Raw genomic sequence first — 17,635 nt, forward strand, 5'->3', positions numbered from 1 at the left:
CTTACGGACAGCTTTGCAGTACAAGGGGCACCGCTGGGGGTGTACACAGGCAGAGGAGGAATTCACCAGGGGCAAGCAGGGGCAGAAGTCAGTCCAAGCGGAAGGAACGCTGTGTGCACGGACAGAATACCCAAGTACGTGCAATGCTCAGGAAATGATGAGAAATAGCCCCGTGGCACTGGGACCCAGGCTGCAAGGTTGTGTGGTGACACGACAGCCAAAGGCGCGTCCAGGCTGGACTAGAGGCATCTGAGCACTGAGGTGACGTGCATGCCACAGGGCGGAGGACGGGAGAAGGGGCAGCAGCTAGACATCAGGCAGGAAGTTTCAGCTACAAGGCGTTCGCCTGCCATTCTGACACCATTCTGACAAAGTGTCTGTGAATCTAAAACACATTAATTAGCATTATATCAACAATGAAAATTTTCACTGAAGAAAGTATTTTCTGGAATGAATTTCACTAAATCTGTATAATTCCCTGCTCAATTTTCTAAACAGAATGTTTGGGGAGGTGTGTTCTATCTATAGTTGTATTAGTCAGAGCTTCTGTCACTGTGGGATTTCTTTGGAGCCATTTTTTCCCGTGTTAGATCTTAGAAAGATGACAGCTGTGTCCATTTTTTAGCTTTCTGTGACTGCTGTAACACACTGGGGGGCTTGACACGACAGAAGTGGAGTCTCTACAGCTCTGGAGGCCAGGAGTCTGAGAGCAAGGGGCCAGCAGGGCTCCACTCTTCCCACAGCTCTAGGGGAGGTTCCCCCGCCTCTTCCAGCCTCTGGGGGCTCCGGGTGGTCCTTGCCTCACGACCACAATGCTCCAGTCTCTGCCTCCATCTTCACACGGCCTCCTCCCTCTGGGGCCTCTGCCTCCATCTTCACACGGCCTCTTCCCTCTGGGTCCTCTGTGTGTCTGTCATAAGGATGCTGATTATGGGCTTTAGGGCCTACCCGAAATCCAGGATGATCTTCTCATCTCAGCACCCTTAACTTACCTAATCAGATCACATTTACAGAGTCCCAGGGGTTAAGATGTGGACACAGCTTTGAGGGGAGTTCAGCCCACTACACTGGTGTACTGAGAACGTTCTTCCTCTCTGATTTTTCAAATCCAACCCTCTTCCCTCGTGTCCCTTCCCCTCTGGAACACACCCCAGTCTGGCCACCTGCTCTCAGCACCAGTGTCTCTCCCTGGGCCTTATCTACAGTGGTCTCACCCTGTGCCCCATGCAGCAGCCAGGATGGTCTTTCTCAGAAAATCAGTTGAGGCACGATACTACTGCTCAAACCCCTCTGTGAGCCTGCCACCTCACTCAGAATAAAAGCTGGACTCTGCCCCACGGTCCCAGACCTGGCTTCTGTCTAATGACCCCTCCTAACCATCCTTGCCCCCAGCCTCCTGGCTGGCTCTCCAAATACACCAAGCATGTGCTCCCTCCTCAGGGTCTGGGCACATTTTCCTCTGCCCAGAACACCTTTTTCCCAGATATCCCCAGATGGGATCTCTACTTGCTGTCCCCCCATCACATAGGCTTTCCCTGACTGCCGTCTACAGGACAGTGTCACTGCCCTGCACCTGCCCCTGCCCTCTACTGCAGGGTCAGCAAACCAACAACCATGGTCTGACACTTGTTTTTATAAATAAAGTTTTTCTGGAATGCAGCCCCACTCCTTTGTTTAAGTATCACCTACGACAACTTCTGAGCTACAACTGCAGAGCTGACGAGCAGCACAGACACCACGTGGCCCACAGAGCCTAGGACATTTACCACTGGGCCCCTTATAGACAGCAGGCACCTTCTGCCCCATCCCTTCAGTCCCTTCAACTGACTTCACAGCTCTTACCACTGCCTGCCTGGTTGCCCGTCCTTTGCCTATACACACTCTGAGGTCAGCTCTGTGAGGGTGTCAGTGTCCGTAAGCACCTGCCCCAGTGCCTGGGGCACAGTATGTGCTTAATAAACACCCGCTGAAGGACTGTGCAAATGAAGAAACCACAGCCGCCTCAGAGGAGAGCTCAGCGCTGGTGGGATGGGAAGACAGACTTTTCCTACCTGCCCTTTAAAACCTTTTCATTTCACATCATGGATATGTATTACTTACTAAGTAACTTTTTTTTTTTTTTTTGGCGGTACGTGGGCCTCTCACTGCCACAGCCTCTCCCACTGTGAAGCACAGGCTCCAGACGCGCAGGACCAGCGGCCATGGCTCACGGGCCCAGCTGCTCCGCGGCACGTGGGACCCTCCCGGACCGGGGCATGAACCCGTGCCCCCTGCATCAGCAGGTGGACTCTCAACCACTGCACCACCAGGGAAGCCCCTAAGTAACTTTTTAAATAAAGTTACTTACTTAGCAAGTAATACATAACTTTTTAAGAATAAACAACTGTTTAAAAGTATGTGACTAGAGAATTATGCACATGAAAAGCAAGGCACTTACCCTCTAAATTAAGGTGATGTGGAAGGAGATGCCATCAAATACACTACCTGGTTTTGCAGAAAATAATATTTACAAAGTTAATGTTATAAAGACCGATGACTGATTTAACCAGCAATATTGACGTGACTGTATGAGGGATGGGGAAAATAAGGTACAGAATGATGGAAAGAGCTCAATCTTCATCTATTATAGCAGCAATTAATGACTAAAGTGGAAATCATGAAAAAGCATAATTTACTTAATAAAGTACTTATCAAGATGGAGGCAATTCCAAAAAAAAAAACAGGTAAGAGTTAGAATGGTTTTCTTTGAGGGTGAGAACCAGAGAAATCAAAAAACTGTATTTCTTTTTTTTTTTAAACAAGCCTTTTGGTACTATTTAATTTTTTAACCATTCACAGAACTTTTATTCAAAAGCTAACAAGCAGAATGGGTGCTCATCGGCTCAGGTCTGTCCTCCTGCACTGCTAACCCCACAATGTGCTCACTCTGCAGACATGGGCTAACTACTTCCACCTGGCAAAGCAAAAAGCAAACACCAGGGTCAAAATATCCTGCTTCTTTTCACAAGGCAGGTGAAATCTTAACCTTAAAGTTGAACAAAGGATGGTGTGTTGCTAGCTTGGTAGCACCACCTCCTGCATTAAAGGTGGGAAGCGCATTCCCCAGAAACCCCCCACTGGAATGCTTCCTCTCTGGGCTGCCTCAGAAGCAGCTGAGCAAGACTGAGGCACAGGTGAAGTGGGGGCCATGTGCTCAGATGGTCGTGTCGGGCGCAGCCGCTGCTGCCGGCACACTCAGCATCCAGCGTGCTTCCTGGCTGCCGGCCCGGCACAGCCCTTGGCCAGGCCCCCAGTTTATAGAAGCTCCCCTAGACGGGGTGGTTTTCGAGTTCTCTACGTGAGCTCCTGGTCATGACCCCACGTTGCTGACCAAATATGTGTGCTCTCACAAGCCTCAAGCTGTCCGCCTGTAAGCAGCCGGCTCAGCGGGACCGTTTCTCCGATCCGCCCACTGGCCCTTCCAGACCTTCACTCCAGCTCCTGTCACGCTCGTGTAAGAGCTAACTCAGATCCCATTTACTGCTGCATTTACAGTGGCTCTGCTTTTCTGGTGAAACCCTGTCTGACAAAAGTTGACTTTTAAAAAGAGTCTATATTCCTTTATAAGTTTTAGAAATTTGGATTTTTTTCAGAATGAAATACCTTTTAATCTCCTCTGACTAATAACTGTCAGAAACAAACTCAGTCTAATGCTTTTATTGTTTTAACATAGATATACTAGTGACCAGGTAACCTCTCTAATTTCCAAAATGTGGACTAAGAATTTAACTTAAGTAGAAACCTAAAATATACAAAACTGAAGTAGTTTTACCAAAATTAGGTATTTTCCTTCATGGAAAAAAAATTAGAAAATGCCACACGGTTTTGAAAAAAACACACAGCTTTCCCCTTGTGGTACACTGGGAGCCCTGGTTTCTCCTGTGCCCCAGGTTTAAATCACTGTAACAAAATAGAACACACAAGCATGTTCTAGAACCTTACATGAAAAATTAGCCACTTATATTTACCTTAGTAAATTGAAAGCAAAATACAGCTCTTTTTCCAAATGAAGTCTGCTTTCAGAATAACTTTTCCCGAAATGTTTATTAATACAGTGATCTTCTGTTTCTAGAAAAGACTAGACTTTTCCCAATCTTTCACTTGAACAGAAATACCACTCTCCAGCCACCATCCGAAGAGGAAAGGAACTGGGACCGAGAAGGTCTTTCAGACAGAGTGGACAGAGGGAGGCAGCCTGCGGGTGGAGCCTTTAACAGGCCTCCGTGGCCCCCAGGAGGGCTGGGTACAGCCTGCGTCCCGTCTAGGAACTGAGGACAATCAGTTTGTGCAGCTGGTACAGAAAGGTGTTCTTCCCTCTGCTGCCCTCCCGGTCCGCCTGCTCCATCACCAGCTTCAGATCAACCTATCGGGGCAAAAGGACCAGTCAGGCTCTGCAATGGGACTTTTCTAGACATAAAGTAAAACAAATAAAATTATACACACACATATACATAGACACATAAGATGGCAGAAACTACTCTTTTAATTTTCTAAAAATATTTACAGAACGCTTCTCTATTCTCACAACAATAAATACTATATATCTGCTATTTCATCTTTAAATCCATCCTAATAATATGGCAATCTTTACCCAGAAATCTCCCATACATTCCTTCCTATGTAACTGTGAACAGTAAACGTGAACAGAGGCATTAAAGCATGTAAGTTTTCTAAACCACACCAACCTCAGAATGAAATTCTGCTTTCAAAGTAAGCCCTGCTATTAGCTTCAAACACCCCCGTGGAGGCTGTAGGAGAGGTGGCTGGGGCACAGCTCTGTGCACATGATGGAGCTGGCTCCAGGGACTGGTCCTCAGGGCTCTAACAGGGGAAACCAGTCATGGAGCACATGGAGAGAAGGAACATTCTGCAGCAGAAGTAACTTCCACACTCAGAGTGGGACAACACCATCTCCAGGGGTGGTAGCCTACTTCCACTGCCAAAGGGATGAGGAACTAGTGCCCCAGCCGGTTTATTTATAAAGACATCCTTGGCTCTAGGATTAAAGCTTCAAATTCCTCCCTGAGTTCCTTTCCTGAAATTACATTTTACTCTAAATCTTACAGACAGGAAATGTCAAGGTGCCCCATATGGGCCGTGCCCTACTTCACAACTGCTATGGACTGAATTGTGTCTTCCAAATCCCCAATGTGATGATATTTGGAGATGAGGCCTTTGCGAGGTTATTCAGGTTAGATGAGGTCATGACGGTGGGGCTCCCACGATGGGATTAGGATGGGATTAATGCCCTCATAAGAAGAGACACCAGAGAGACACCACTCTCTCTGCCATGTGAGGGCACAGTGAGAAGGTGGATGTCTCCAAGCCACTCCAACAACAACCAATGTACCCTAAAAGCTAATCCAAACATTCGTACCTGTTTTATCCAAAATTAAAGGATAATTAGCCTGAGGTCTAATTTTTCACCAAGACATTACACAGAGTATACTATCCAGAAACAGCCTGTGTGGCCTGTGACCCTGCCCCGTTAACCAAAGAACCACACACTTTGCCGCCAGGCTCCCTCTGCTCCCCGGGCATCCTCCACCAACCCTGTTGGAGCCCCTGAATCCATCAAGAGTTCTGTTCACCCATCAATCCTGGTGGTAGGCTGCTCACGTGGCCACCTATTTCTCACTCACCTGATTCCACTCATATGGCTTTTCATGCCACTTAGGAACAATCTTCTCTCTTGGTTTCAATGGACAGAACAAACTAAAATTTAAAAAAAGAGAGCTTAAGTCACCTTAATTATACATTAGTAATTGAAAACACTACTGTGATTTTTAAAATGAGATTTAAATCCTATGTACTTTCCCGCAGAATTGTAACTCCAGTAAGTTTCTTAAAGATCAAAATTTATGTAATTATGATCAGAGAATATTTTAACCCCCTATACATTCAAAAACAAAAAAAATGGAGCAACGTGGGTCTATGAGACTGACCCTTGTTTCCTGTTCCCCTAGTGACCAGTGGAGCTGCTCCGTTACCACACATCGCCTGGGTTACTGCGTCAAGTTCTAGGAAATGTAAGAGGATCTTTTATACCATTTATTCTTAAGCAGCCATGACAAGTTGGAAATGTCATCAGCTTAAAAAGGCAGAGATAGAGAATTCTAGCAATAAGAATGTAAAGAAGTCTGCAAATCTTCTTGCACCACCCCTCCAAGCAACTATAAAACTAGACAAAATTGTCCAAAAAACATGTCTGAAGACTCTGGATATTAACCAAAAGCAAATTCAGAAGCATTCATTCACGAAAAACTGCTGAACTCCAGGTAACAACAGTGGAGTCTGTGGAATTCATGCCTGGGGCTACTCCCACCCACCACTCACACCCACCCCACCAGCTCAACCTGGTACCCTAGTGTTCCCAGGGTGAAAACAGGCATCTTCACTGCCAGACTGAATTTACTTGATTTGGAGCAGAGGGTAAAAACCCTCATGCCTGGCAGCACTGTCAGTAAAAATGGCAACCTCAGTAGGAAATAAATGGAGAAAGCCCACAGCTCTGGGAGCCTTCTGCCCTGGTCCTGCTTGGGGCCAGCAGCAGACCGGCTGACAATCCAGAAATGCAAGAGGGAGATCCTGGAAACGAGAGCCGCAGAGGCTAGTCGGGCTCACCACACATTCCCTAGCTGACGGAGAAGCTGCACACACACGTGCAGCAGAGACCTACGAAGGCCCCTGGCCTGCCACACAGCCCTGGCCGACTAGAAGGTGGCATGCACGCACAGGAAAGCCCTGGCAAGAAATAAAAGCCAGATTTCAAAACTGCCTGAACTTTGGATGTACTACCTGACCCACACAGAGACCCACCGGCAGAGGGCAGAAGCCTTAATGACTTAGGTATTTAAGCACAACTTCTCACTCATCATTGGCTGAGCACTAAGCAATGCAGACACAAGGATGACCCCTAACAAGCCAGGCTGAAAAATAAAAAGAAGAATTAAAAAAACAGGCATTAGTGGCCTTACAACATGGTGGGGAAACTGATTCTGCAGAATTCTGCAGGGAGTAATCAAAACCCTACATTAATACACTACATTATCTAAAATGCCCAATTTTCAGCAAAAATTATGAGATATTTTGTGAAGAAACAGGAATGTGTGACCCATACTCAGGAATAAAAAAAAGAACAGCCAACAGAAGCTGACTGAGTGGACTCAGATGTGGTTTTAGCAGGTAAGACTTTAAAAAAGTCACTGCAAGTACATACAAAGAATTAAAGCAAACTGTGTTTAAAGAAATAAAGGAAAATATGATGGTAATGACTCAAAGGTAATCTCAACAAAAATTTAAAACTATACACAGAACCAAAGAGAAATTTTAGAGTTGAAAGGTACAATAACTAAAATGGAAAATTCCTTATGTAGGAGACCAAAATCTGCAGGTGTGAGATGCACAAATAAAGAATCAGTAAACTTAAGGATGGATCAATAGAAGCTAACTAATCTGAACTTAAGGACAGATCAATAGAAGCTAACTAATCTGAACAACAGAGAAAAAGGACTGAAGAAAAATGACCAGAGCCTCAGAGATCAGTGGGACAACATCAATTGTACACAAACACATGTAAAATGGGAGTCCCAAAGGAGAGGAGAGCAGGAATAGGGCAGAAAAATCATTTATAAAAAATTCAAAGATGCAAATAGGTTATAAGTAAAAGGATAGGAAAAGATATGCCATGCAAACAGTAACAAAACCAAGCCAGAGGAGCTATATTAATATCAGACAAAATAGACTTTAAAACAAGAAATATTACTAGAATAAAAAGAGAGATTTCATAATGACAAAAGGGCTAATACATCAGAAAGATACAAAAATTATAAACATAAACGTGTCTAACAGAGCCCCAAAGGACATAAAAGAAAAGCTGACAGACTTGAAAAAAGAAATAACTCAATAATTAGTTCGAAATTTTAATATCCCAGTTTCAACATTACAGAACTAGAGAGAAAACCAGCAAAGACAGTGAGTCCTAGAACACCAACTCAATCCACCCAACATCTACAAAACACCCCACCCAACAACAGACGTGCATTCTTCTCAAGTGAACATGGACCATTTTCCAGGAAAGACTGTATGTCAGGCCATAAAACAAGCCTCAATAAATTTTAAAAGAAATTCTGAAAGACTGAAATCATTCCAAGTATGTATAATACCTACACAGAAATAAATTATATATCAACAACATTATAAAAAGTTGAAAAATACCAAAATATTTGAAAATTAAACAATATACTTCTAAATAACCCATCAAAGAAGAAATCACAAGGGAAACTAGAGAATATTTTACAAAGAATAAAAATCAAAATACAACAAATCAAGAAGTATGGGATGCAGCAAAAACAGTAACGGAGAGAAATGTATAGCTTTAAACGTCTGTAACAGAAAAGAAGGTCTCAAAACAATAATTAAGCTTATAAGTTATGAAGCTAGAAAAAGAGCATGCTAAACCCAAAGCAATCAGAAGTAAGGGAATAATCATTATGAGAGTGAACATCAATGAAACAGAAAAGAGATAAACACTAGGGGGAAAAAAATCAACAAAACCAAAAGTTAGTTCTTTAAAGGGGTCAACAGAATTAATAAATTTTAGCTAAGCTAAACTGACTTAAGAAGAAAGAAAATCTGAACAGACCTAAAACACAAGAAATCAGTAATTTAAAATCTCCCCACAAAGAGAAGTCCAAGCTCAAATGATTTCATTAGTAATTTCTATCAAATATTTAAAGAAATATCAATCTTATATAAACTCTTTCAGAAAATAGCAGGAAACACCTCCTAACTCATTCTATGAAGCCAGTGCTACTCTGATACCAAATTAGACAAAGATATCACAAGAAAACTTGTGATATCTTGTGAAACCAATAACCCTCATGAACACGGATGAAAAATCTTTAGCAAAAACCTATTTAAAACCTTTAACTTGTTTGCTATAAAACAAGTTTATAGGGACTTCCCTCATGGCGCAGTGGTTAAGAATCCGCCTGCCAATGCAGGGGACACGGGTTTGAGCCCTGGTCCGGGAAGATCCCATATGCTGCAGAGCAACTAGGCTCGTGTGCCACAACTACTGAGCCTGCGAGCCACAGCTACTGAGCCTGCACGCCTAGAGCTCCGCAACAAGAGAAGCCACCGCAGTGAGAAGCCCGCGCACTGCAACGAAGAGTAGCCCCCGCTTGCTGCAACCAGAGAAAGTCCGCATGCAACAACAAAGACTCAACACAGCCAAAAATAAAAGTAAATTTTAAAAATAAATAAAAATAAAACAAGTTTATAAAAAGAATTACACACTATGTGGAATTCATCCCAGGAATGCAGGCTAGCTTTAACAACCAAAAAGCAATTAATGTAATATACCATACAAATCAAAGAAAAAAAACATGATTATCTCACAGACACAGAAAAGGCATTTGGCAAAATGTGACATTCTTTCCTGATGAAAACTCTCAGCAAACTAGGAATAGAAAGGAACGCCTTCAACCTGATAAAGAGCCTCTACAAAAACCCTGCAGCTAACCTGCAGCTAACATACTTAGCAGTGAAAAACGATGCTTTCTCCCCAAAACTGGGAACAAGGCAAAGATGTATGGTCTCACCACTTCTATTCAGCTCAATACAGAGGGTTCTAGCCAGTATAATAAAACAGGAAAAAGAAATTAAGAGCGTACAGATTGGAAAGGAAGCAGTAAAACTGTCTTTATTCATAGATATGATCCTGTGTGTAGGAAATCCTAAAGAACCTACAAAAACTACTGGCACTAACAAACAGGTTTAACAAGGTCACTGGATAAAAGATCAATATATAAAAATCGAGCTTCCTTGGTGGCGCAGTGGTTGAGAGTCGCCTGCCGATGCAGGGGACACGGGTTTTTGCCCCGATCTGGGAAGATCCCACATGCCGCGGAGCGGCTGGGCCTGTGAGCCATGGCCGCTGAGCCTGCACGTCCGGAGCCTGTGCTCCGCAATGGGAGAGGCCACAACAGTGAGAGGCCCGTGTACTGCCAAAAAAAAAAAAAAATCAATTGTTCATTTCTAGCAATGAACAATGCAAAAATAAAGAAAACAATTTAAACTCACAATAGCATCAAAAAGACTAAAATAGAAATAATTTAACAAAATACTGCACACTTGAAAACCATAAAAAGTGTTAAGAGAAATTAAAGGATATCTAACAGACATTCCAGCTCAGTGCATTGTACAACTCAACACCGTTAAGATGGCAGTTCTCCTCAAACTGATCTACTGATTCAATACAATCCCCATCACAACCCTGCAAGGTTTGTTGTAGAAATGGACGAGCCGGTCTTAAATTTTATATGGAAAGTAAAAGGATCTAAAAGAGTAAAAAAAACAACTTTGAAAAAGAAGAACAAAATATGAGGACTAACACTACCCAATTTCTATTAAAGACAGACATAAATCAACAGAACAAAATAGGAAGTTCAAAAATAAACCTTTACATTTATGGCCAATTGATTTTTGACAGGTGCCAAGGCAATTCAGAGGGGGAAAAGACAGTTCTTCAGCAAATGATGTTATAACAACTGGATGTTCATATGTGAAAAAATGAACTTAAGACTCTTACACGTCACACCATATACAAATATCATCTCAAAATGGATCAAAGACCTCAGTACCATAAGTAAATATAAGAATTAGAGGAAAACAGAGGAGAAAGAAAACTCTTCTGTGAAGTTGGGTTTAGCAAGGATTTTTCAGATATAACACCAAAAGCATAAACCATAAATTTTTTTTTTTTTTTTTTGCGGTTCGCGGGCCTCTCACTGTCATGGCCTCTCCCATTGCGGAGCACAGGCTCCAGATGCACAGGCCCAGCGGCCATGGCTCATGGGCCCAGCCACTCCGCGGCATGTGGGATCCTCCCGGACCAGGGCACGAACCCGCATCCCCTGCATCGGCAGGCGGACTCCCAACCACTGCGCCACCAGGGAAGCCCAACCATAAATTTTTTTTTAAAAAAGCTAAAGTGGACACCATCAAAATTAATAACGTGTTCTTTAGGATATGCCATTAAGAAAATGAAAAGACAAGTTATGCGATGGGGAAAATATCTGCAAATTGCATATTCAGAAGAGACTTTACTTCTACAACTCGATAAGATGACAATCAAACCAATTAAAAAACAGGGAAAAGATCTGAAGATACTTCACCAGAAAAGGTGTATGACTGGTTAATAAGGATATATAAAGATCTTTTATATCATTAGTTATTAAGGAAATGCAAATTAAAACCATAATAAGATACTACCATAACTCCATTAGATTAAGTACAACAAAAAATACACTGACAATGCCAGGTGCAGGCAAGGATGTGAAGAGACTGGAACTGTCATATGTTGCTGGTGGGAATGTAATATGCGAGTCACTTTGGAAAACAGTTTGTCCATTTCTGAAAAAATTAACATAAACTTACTATACAACCTACCAATTCTACTCCTAGATATCTACCCGAGAGAGAAGAAAATATATGTTCACTCAAAGACTTTACATGACTTTCCAGAGTAGCATTATTCATAACAGCCAAATACTGGAAACAATCCAAACATTTAATCAACTGGTGAATGGATGGATAAAGGAAATGTGGCATACACAAACAGTGGAGTATTATTCAGTTGTTAAAAAGAACAAGCATGTTACAACACGGATGAACCTCAAACATATTATGCTCAATGAAAGAAGCCAGATTTTTTTTAAAAAAACATTATGCCATTTATATAAAATTTTCAGAGAAGGCAAATCTATGGAGACCAAGAGCAGCTCAGTGGTTGCCCCGAGTGGGGGTAGGAACAGGAGTTGCTGACAAACGTAAGAACTTGTGTTTCTAAAAACAGCTTTATTGAGGTACGTACCATGAACTAATTAATTTAAGTACACAATTTAATAATTTTAGTAAATTTATAGATTTGTGTGACTATCACCACAACCGTTCTAAGGTATTCGTAAGCGAACTTTTGGGGATGACAGAACTGTTGTAAAGCCGAGTTGTGGTGATGGTTAGCACAAGTCCGCAAACTTACTAAAACCACTGAACTGCTACCCTAACCCCCACCTACCCAGAGCACAGCAAGTCAGGACACGGCCACCCTCGTCGGGGGTGGAGAGAGAGGGAATAAGGAGAGGCAAAGGAGCACCAGGTGACTGGTCCTTCCTGGCGAGAAGGCATCCTGTGCTGTTGGGAGCAGAGCTGTGTAAGAACAGGGAGCATCTGCCAACTTGGTGACCTGCCGCTCCTTCCCATATGCATTTTGGGTGATTTCTTTTGGCTTTATGAGCACTTCTTACGTTTTATAACACGGTTTCCCTCAGCTGCTGGTCACGTGGCACATTCACTGCGTGCAAACACACTGAGATGACCTGTGCACTGTATGTATGTTAAACTTCAACACAAAGTTCACGTAAAAATATTTTCAGCCTTTATCACAATGGCTAAGGCAGCTCTGTTTATCTAACACCTTTCTGAAAGGTGTCCACTGCTCCCTGTTCTCGCGCAGGACTGGATGTGCCGGGAGCCTTCTGTTTGCTCCTCCCCCATGTCTGTCCTCCCTTCTCGGCCTCCTCTGAGCTGTCCAGGCTGACCTGGGCTCACGGGCTGCACCAACGAGAGCCCCTGTCCTAGGGATTCGGATTGGGTTTGGCCAACGGAGAGCCCAGCAAGTGTCGGAGGGGGAGGGGGAAGCGCGACAGCGGGGCCCACTCCTGTAAGTTGGTCCTCTCCACACAGCCTCTCAGCCTCCACAGCCCAGGCCCCTTCCCTCCCTTTGCCCCTGAGGTGCCCACTGTGGTTTCCCTCCGACCTGCCTGTGCCATTTGAAAGGGTCTCTTTATCACATTCTCAAGCCGCCCCTACTTGCTGCCTGGCTCCTGGCAGACGATCAGGACACAGGTGGCTGGTGCCTCCGTCTGGCACCTCTAGCTGCCGCCCCGCGTCAGAGGATCAGTCTATCACGTCTCATAAACAATTCAAGGCATTCACAATCTAGACAGCTAAGAAAGAAAACTTGTCATCACACAACTCACCCTAAAAGTTTCTGCCGAGCATTATCCTGCAACTGTGTGATCCTTTCTGGCCCAAGACACATCGATCCATTTGGTCCATCACACACTAGCTTGTTAATAGCGGCTCTGAGAATATTAATCTGTAAATAAATGGCAACGTACTCATATGGTTCTTGTATAATTGAATTCCACTCCACATTTAAATAATTCATAAGCATTCAGATTTCATATTTTCATGATTATCATCAGTATTGTTTCTGGAAGAAATTATCAAAACAACACAAATAACACCAATAACCACTATCAATAATTTAAGAAGCAATAACAGAAAAAAAACAGCAAGGAAGGTTCAGACTTTTCAGTGTAAGCACACTTTTTAAACTTCTACTAAAATTTAATAGTTTAACCCATGGGGTTACACTGTTCAAAATCTACTTGTATCACATACACAGTAAGCCCTCTGTATCTGTGGATTCAACCAACCTTGGATCAAAAACATGCAGGAAAAAAAAATTCCATGAAGTTCCAAAAATCAAAACCTGAATTTGCCATACACTGGCAACTATTTACACAGGGTTTGCATTGTATTAGGTATTGTAAGTAATCCAGAGATCATCTAAAGTGTACGGGTGGTGTGCACAGGTTATATGCAAATACTACACCACTTTATATAAGGGACTTGAGCTTCTGCAGATTTTGGTATCTGAGGGGGGTCTTGGAACCAATCTCCCACAGATACCGAGGCAGGGCCATATGTTCCTCTCACTTTGTGTGTGTCTTTTCTTCCTTAATTTTTTTTAGTATTTATTTATTTGGCTGCATCAGGTCTTAGTTGGGGCACGTGGGGTCTTTCGCTGCGGCACGAGCTTCTCTCTAGTTGTGGCACACGGGTTCCAGAGCACGTGGGCTTAGTAGTTGTGGCACGCAGGCTCTAGAGCACATGGGCTTAGCTGCCCCACAGCATGTGGGATCTTAGTTCACCGACCAGGGATTGAACCCACGTCCCCTGCATTGGAAGGAGGATTCTTAACCACTGGACCACCAGGGAAATCCCTTGTGTGTGTTTTTTCAATTGAGGTACAATTGGTACATGACAGTATGTTAGTTGCAGGGGTACAAAAGAATAATTCGGTGCTTGTATACACCGCACAGTAAGTCCAGTCACCACCGGTCACCATGTGCCTGACCCCTTCACCCTTTCCGCCCCTCTCGGCCCCTGCTGTCGCCCTGTGTGCAACGTTCCCACAGAAGCCTGAGGAGTGCCCCCAGAGCAACAACGTGCCATATTTTGTTCCAGCCTGTGCCATAGTGTTTAATGAACCTTCTGCTTTGAGTAATCTGAAACTTAGGAAGAGCAGTGAAGACAGAAGAGACGTTCCGTGCACCCCTCCCGGACGCGAACGCCTTCCACCCGCAGTCCATCTGTCACTACTCAGAGGCTGACCTGGGCACATCACTATTAACTGGAGTCCAGGCTCCATGTGGATTTGACCACCTTTTCCACTCACGTCCTCTTGCTATCCCCGGACCCAATCCAGGGCACCACACTGCACATGTTGTCACGTCTCCCCGGTCTCCTTTGGTCCAGGGCAGTTTCTTAGCCTTTTCCTGCTTTTTGAGACCTTGACAGTTCTGATTTCTGGTCAGGTATTTTGTGAGATGCCCCCTAGTCTGGGCTTACGTGACGCCTTTTTCATGATTAGGTTGGGGTGGTGAGTTCTGGGGAGAACCCCACAGAGGGGGGGGCCCTTCTCATCCCGTCCCGTCAGGACGTGTGCGCCATCGCCAGGACGGATCACTGGTGATGCTGGCCTTGGCCACTTAGCCGAGGCAGTGTCTGCCAGGCTCCGTGGAAGCCAGTCACTAAGTCTAGTCCACTCTCAAAGCGGGGAGGAGGGAACAGGGGAGGTGTAAGCTCCACCTCCTGGGCACTGCTGGGAATTCTCCTGAGTGGAAGATTTGTCTCCTCGTCCCCATTTGTTTATTCAATCACTTGTTTACACCCTTTGGACACTGTGAGTTATAACCCAATACCCCGTGATTTATTCTGTTGCTCTGTCCCTGCCACTGGCCTCCATGTCCCTGTGACAGGCTGCATACTTTTGTTTCTTGAGTGCTTCTTTACTTCCTGGCTCTACAAGCAGCTCCAGGCTCATCCTGTGTTTCCTCTGCCCATTTCTCCAAGGAGCCCTGGTTCCTTTTATTGGAAAATCCTATCAGAAACCGCAATCTGGGCCCTGGGTTTGTTCATGGCTACTGGGGTGTCATCATTTCTTGCACTCAGAGAGCTAGGTTATTGGTGCGTGCGTACGAAATCACGTATACACACGTAACTTACTTGCATGCAGTAAGTTAAACATGAATTCCTACTGAACCATGTCTCTCAGTCACCCTGTCCCACAGGGTGTGTTCTAGCCTTCCTTTCTAAGTCCATCTCTAAGTTTAGTAATAAGAAACCTGGCTCCTGCGTCCATTTACTCTGTTGCTCAAGCCCAGTAGCACACAGTTTCAGAAATAACTTGCAATCCATGAGAAACAACTTTACCAAGTAGAAGACAGGAGCCTTACCATTTCCAGTCAAAAGTGTTTTCCAAAGCTCCTTTTCCCCTCACCCCCTTCAATGCAATTATCCCCCAAATCCTAGTCGGTGTTGCGGGTGTGTGTGTGTGTGTGTGTGTGTGTGTATTGCATATTTGGAGTTCCACTCTTTCACGGGGCACGGACTATGTTGGGTTTTTTTTAATATTTATTTTTTTACTTATTTTTTTTGGACCCAATTATTTAATCAGGTTCTTTGTAAGAAGTTTAGAACACTGCTTTGTGAGGAGAAATTCTGTCCATGAGAGCGAACACAGAGCAGACGTAGCCCTGGAGTTGAGGAGCAGCTTTGATTCTTTGCAGAATTTGAGTCCACAGCTTTCTGATCAACCTTCCGCTGCTCTGTAATCTCGTATTTCTCTCTCTCTGTGTCGAAGATCTCACCTTCCTGGTGCCTGGGCTTACGCAGTTTCTTCTTCTTGAAGTAAGCACCAGTGAGATGTTCTGGGATTTTCACACCACTGATATCAATTTTGGTGGAAGTGGCAATGACAAATTTCTGGTGTGTTCTCCGCAGAGGAACTCGATTGAGGGACAGAGGCCCGGTCACAAGTAGCAAGCCACTGCTCAGCTGCTTCAGGAAGATGACCTTCTGGCCTCTGTGGCGCCCAGTGAGGCAGATCAGAACGGTCCCAGGAGTGACGCTGGCGCGGTTTCCTCACGTGCTTACTGAAGGGTTTTTTGCGGTGACGCAACAGCTTTCGAGGCACATCTTCAGTAGGATGATACCTAGGCATTTTGCGAAGTTTAACCACCCGGGTACCACCATTCTTGTCACCACCAACTGGTTTTGTGACAGTAGCAAGAACCTTCACCTTCTTTTTCTTTTCAACCTTGGATTTAGCTGCTGAATACTTCCTCTCGTACGAGGCCTTTCTGGAATACACAGCCGATCGGGAATATCTGCCAATTCCTCTGACCAGGACAGGGTTTCGGCTGCAGTGGGGCTTCCCCTTCTTAACCTGCTTCACCTTTTTAACCTTGCCACCAGCATCAGCCTTCTTGGCTTCAGGTTTTTCCTCCTTAGTATCTGGCTTCTCAGCCTTTTCACCCGCCATCTTGCAAGATGGGAAAAACTATTTTTTTACTTACTTATTTGGTTGCACCAGGTCTTAGCTGCAGCAGGTGGACTCCTTAGTTGCAGCACATGGGCTCCTTAGTTGTGGCAGGTGAACTCTTAGCATGCACATGGGATCTAATTCCCTGACCAAGGATCGAACCCGGGCCCCCTGCACTGGGAGCGTGGAGTCTTAACCACTACACCAACAGGGAAGCCCCAGACTATGGGATTTTTTGTTTTTTTGTTGTTTTTTTTAACATCTTCATTGGAGTACAATTGCTTTACAATGTTGTGTTAGTTTCTGCTGTATAACAAAGTGAATCAGCTATATACATACATACAACCCTATATCCCCCGCTCTTGCGTCTCCCTCCCACCCTCCCTATCCCACCCCTCTAGGTGGTCACAAGTCACCGAGCTGATCTCCCTGTGCTGTGCAGCTGCTTCCCACTAGCCATCTATTTTACATTTGGTAGTCAGACTACGGGTTTTGACAAGCACACAGAGCCATGCATCTACCCCCGCAGCACACACACGGCAGCTCCTTCACTCTCCAGTCCCTGTGGTATCCTTTGTGGTCCATCACTCCTCTGCCCCCAGGAACCACGAATCTGTTTTCCGTCCCTATAGTCTGGCCTTTTCCAGAATGTCATATGAATAGAATCATACCATCTGCAGCCCCCGAGTCCTGGCTTCTCTCACTTAATAACATGCATTTAAAATTCGCTCACGTTGTTGCAGGAATCAACTGCTCACTCCCTTTACTGCTGAGGAGTACTCCCCTGTATACGGCTGTGCCACAGCTCGTCCATCCCCTGCTGAAGGACATCTTGAGTGCTTCCAGGTGTTAGCTATTATGAATGCTGCAATCCGTATTCACAAACAGGTCTTATGTGGATGTAAGTTTTCATAT

At 44.5% G+C, this 17,635-nt stretch overlaps 1 protein-coding gene and 1 pseudogene across 6 annotated transcripts in view; both read right to left on the reverse strand.

The window, feature by feature from the left end:
- Positions 1-2,437: 2,437 nt before the first annotated feature.
- The window catches only part of TDRD9 (tudor domain containing 9), a 114,700-nt gene continuing 99,502 nt past the window's right edge, over positions 2,438-17,635 (reverse strand). For 3 of the 5 annotated variants that reach the window (XM_079908017.1, XM_079908016.1, XM_079908015.1), the window contains 3 exons: positions 13,086-13,204; positions 5,682-5,754; positions 3,541-4,402 (listed from right to left, as the gene is read on the reverse strand). In XM_079908017.1, the coding sequence (XP_079764143.1) occupies positions 4,301-4,402; positions 5,682-5,754; positions 13,086-13,204 (294 nt within the window). In that variant the 3' untranslated portion in view covers positions 3,541-4,300. Of the gene's footprint in view, positions 2,485-3,540; positions 4,403-5,681; positions 5,755-13,085; positions 13,205-17,635 lie in introns of those variants that run through there. The other 2 variants (XR_013825334.1, XM_079908018.1) reach the window with 2 other exon arrangements.
- LOC307180957 (large ribosomal subunit protein eL6-like) lies at positions 15,798-16,720 on the reverse strand (annotated as a pseudogene). Its single transcript has one exon. The product of its transcript is annotated as a large ribosomal subunit protein eL6-like (transcript).

The sequence above is a fragment of the Stenella coeruleoalba genome (assembly GCF_951394435.1).
Source record: "Stenella coeruleoalba genome assembly, chromosome: 2".
NCBI classification, from domain to species: Eukaryota; Metazoa; Chordata; class Mammalia; order Artiodactyla; family Delphinidae; genus Stenella; species Stenella coeruleoalba.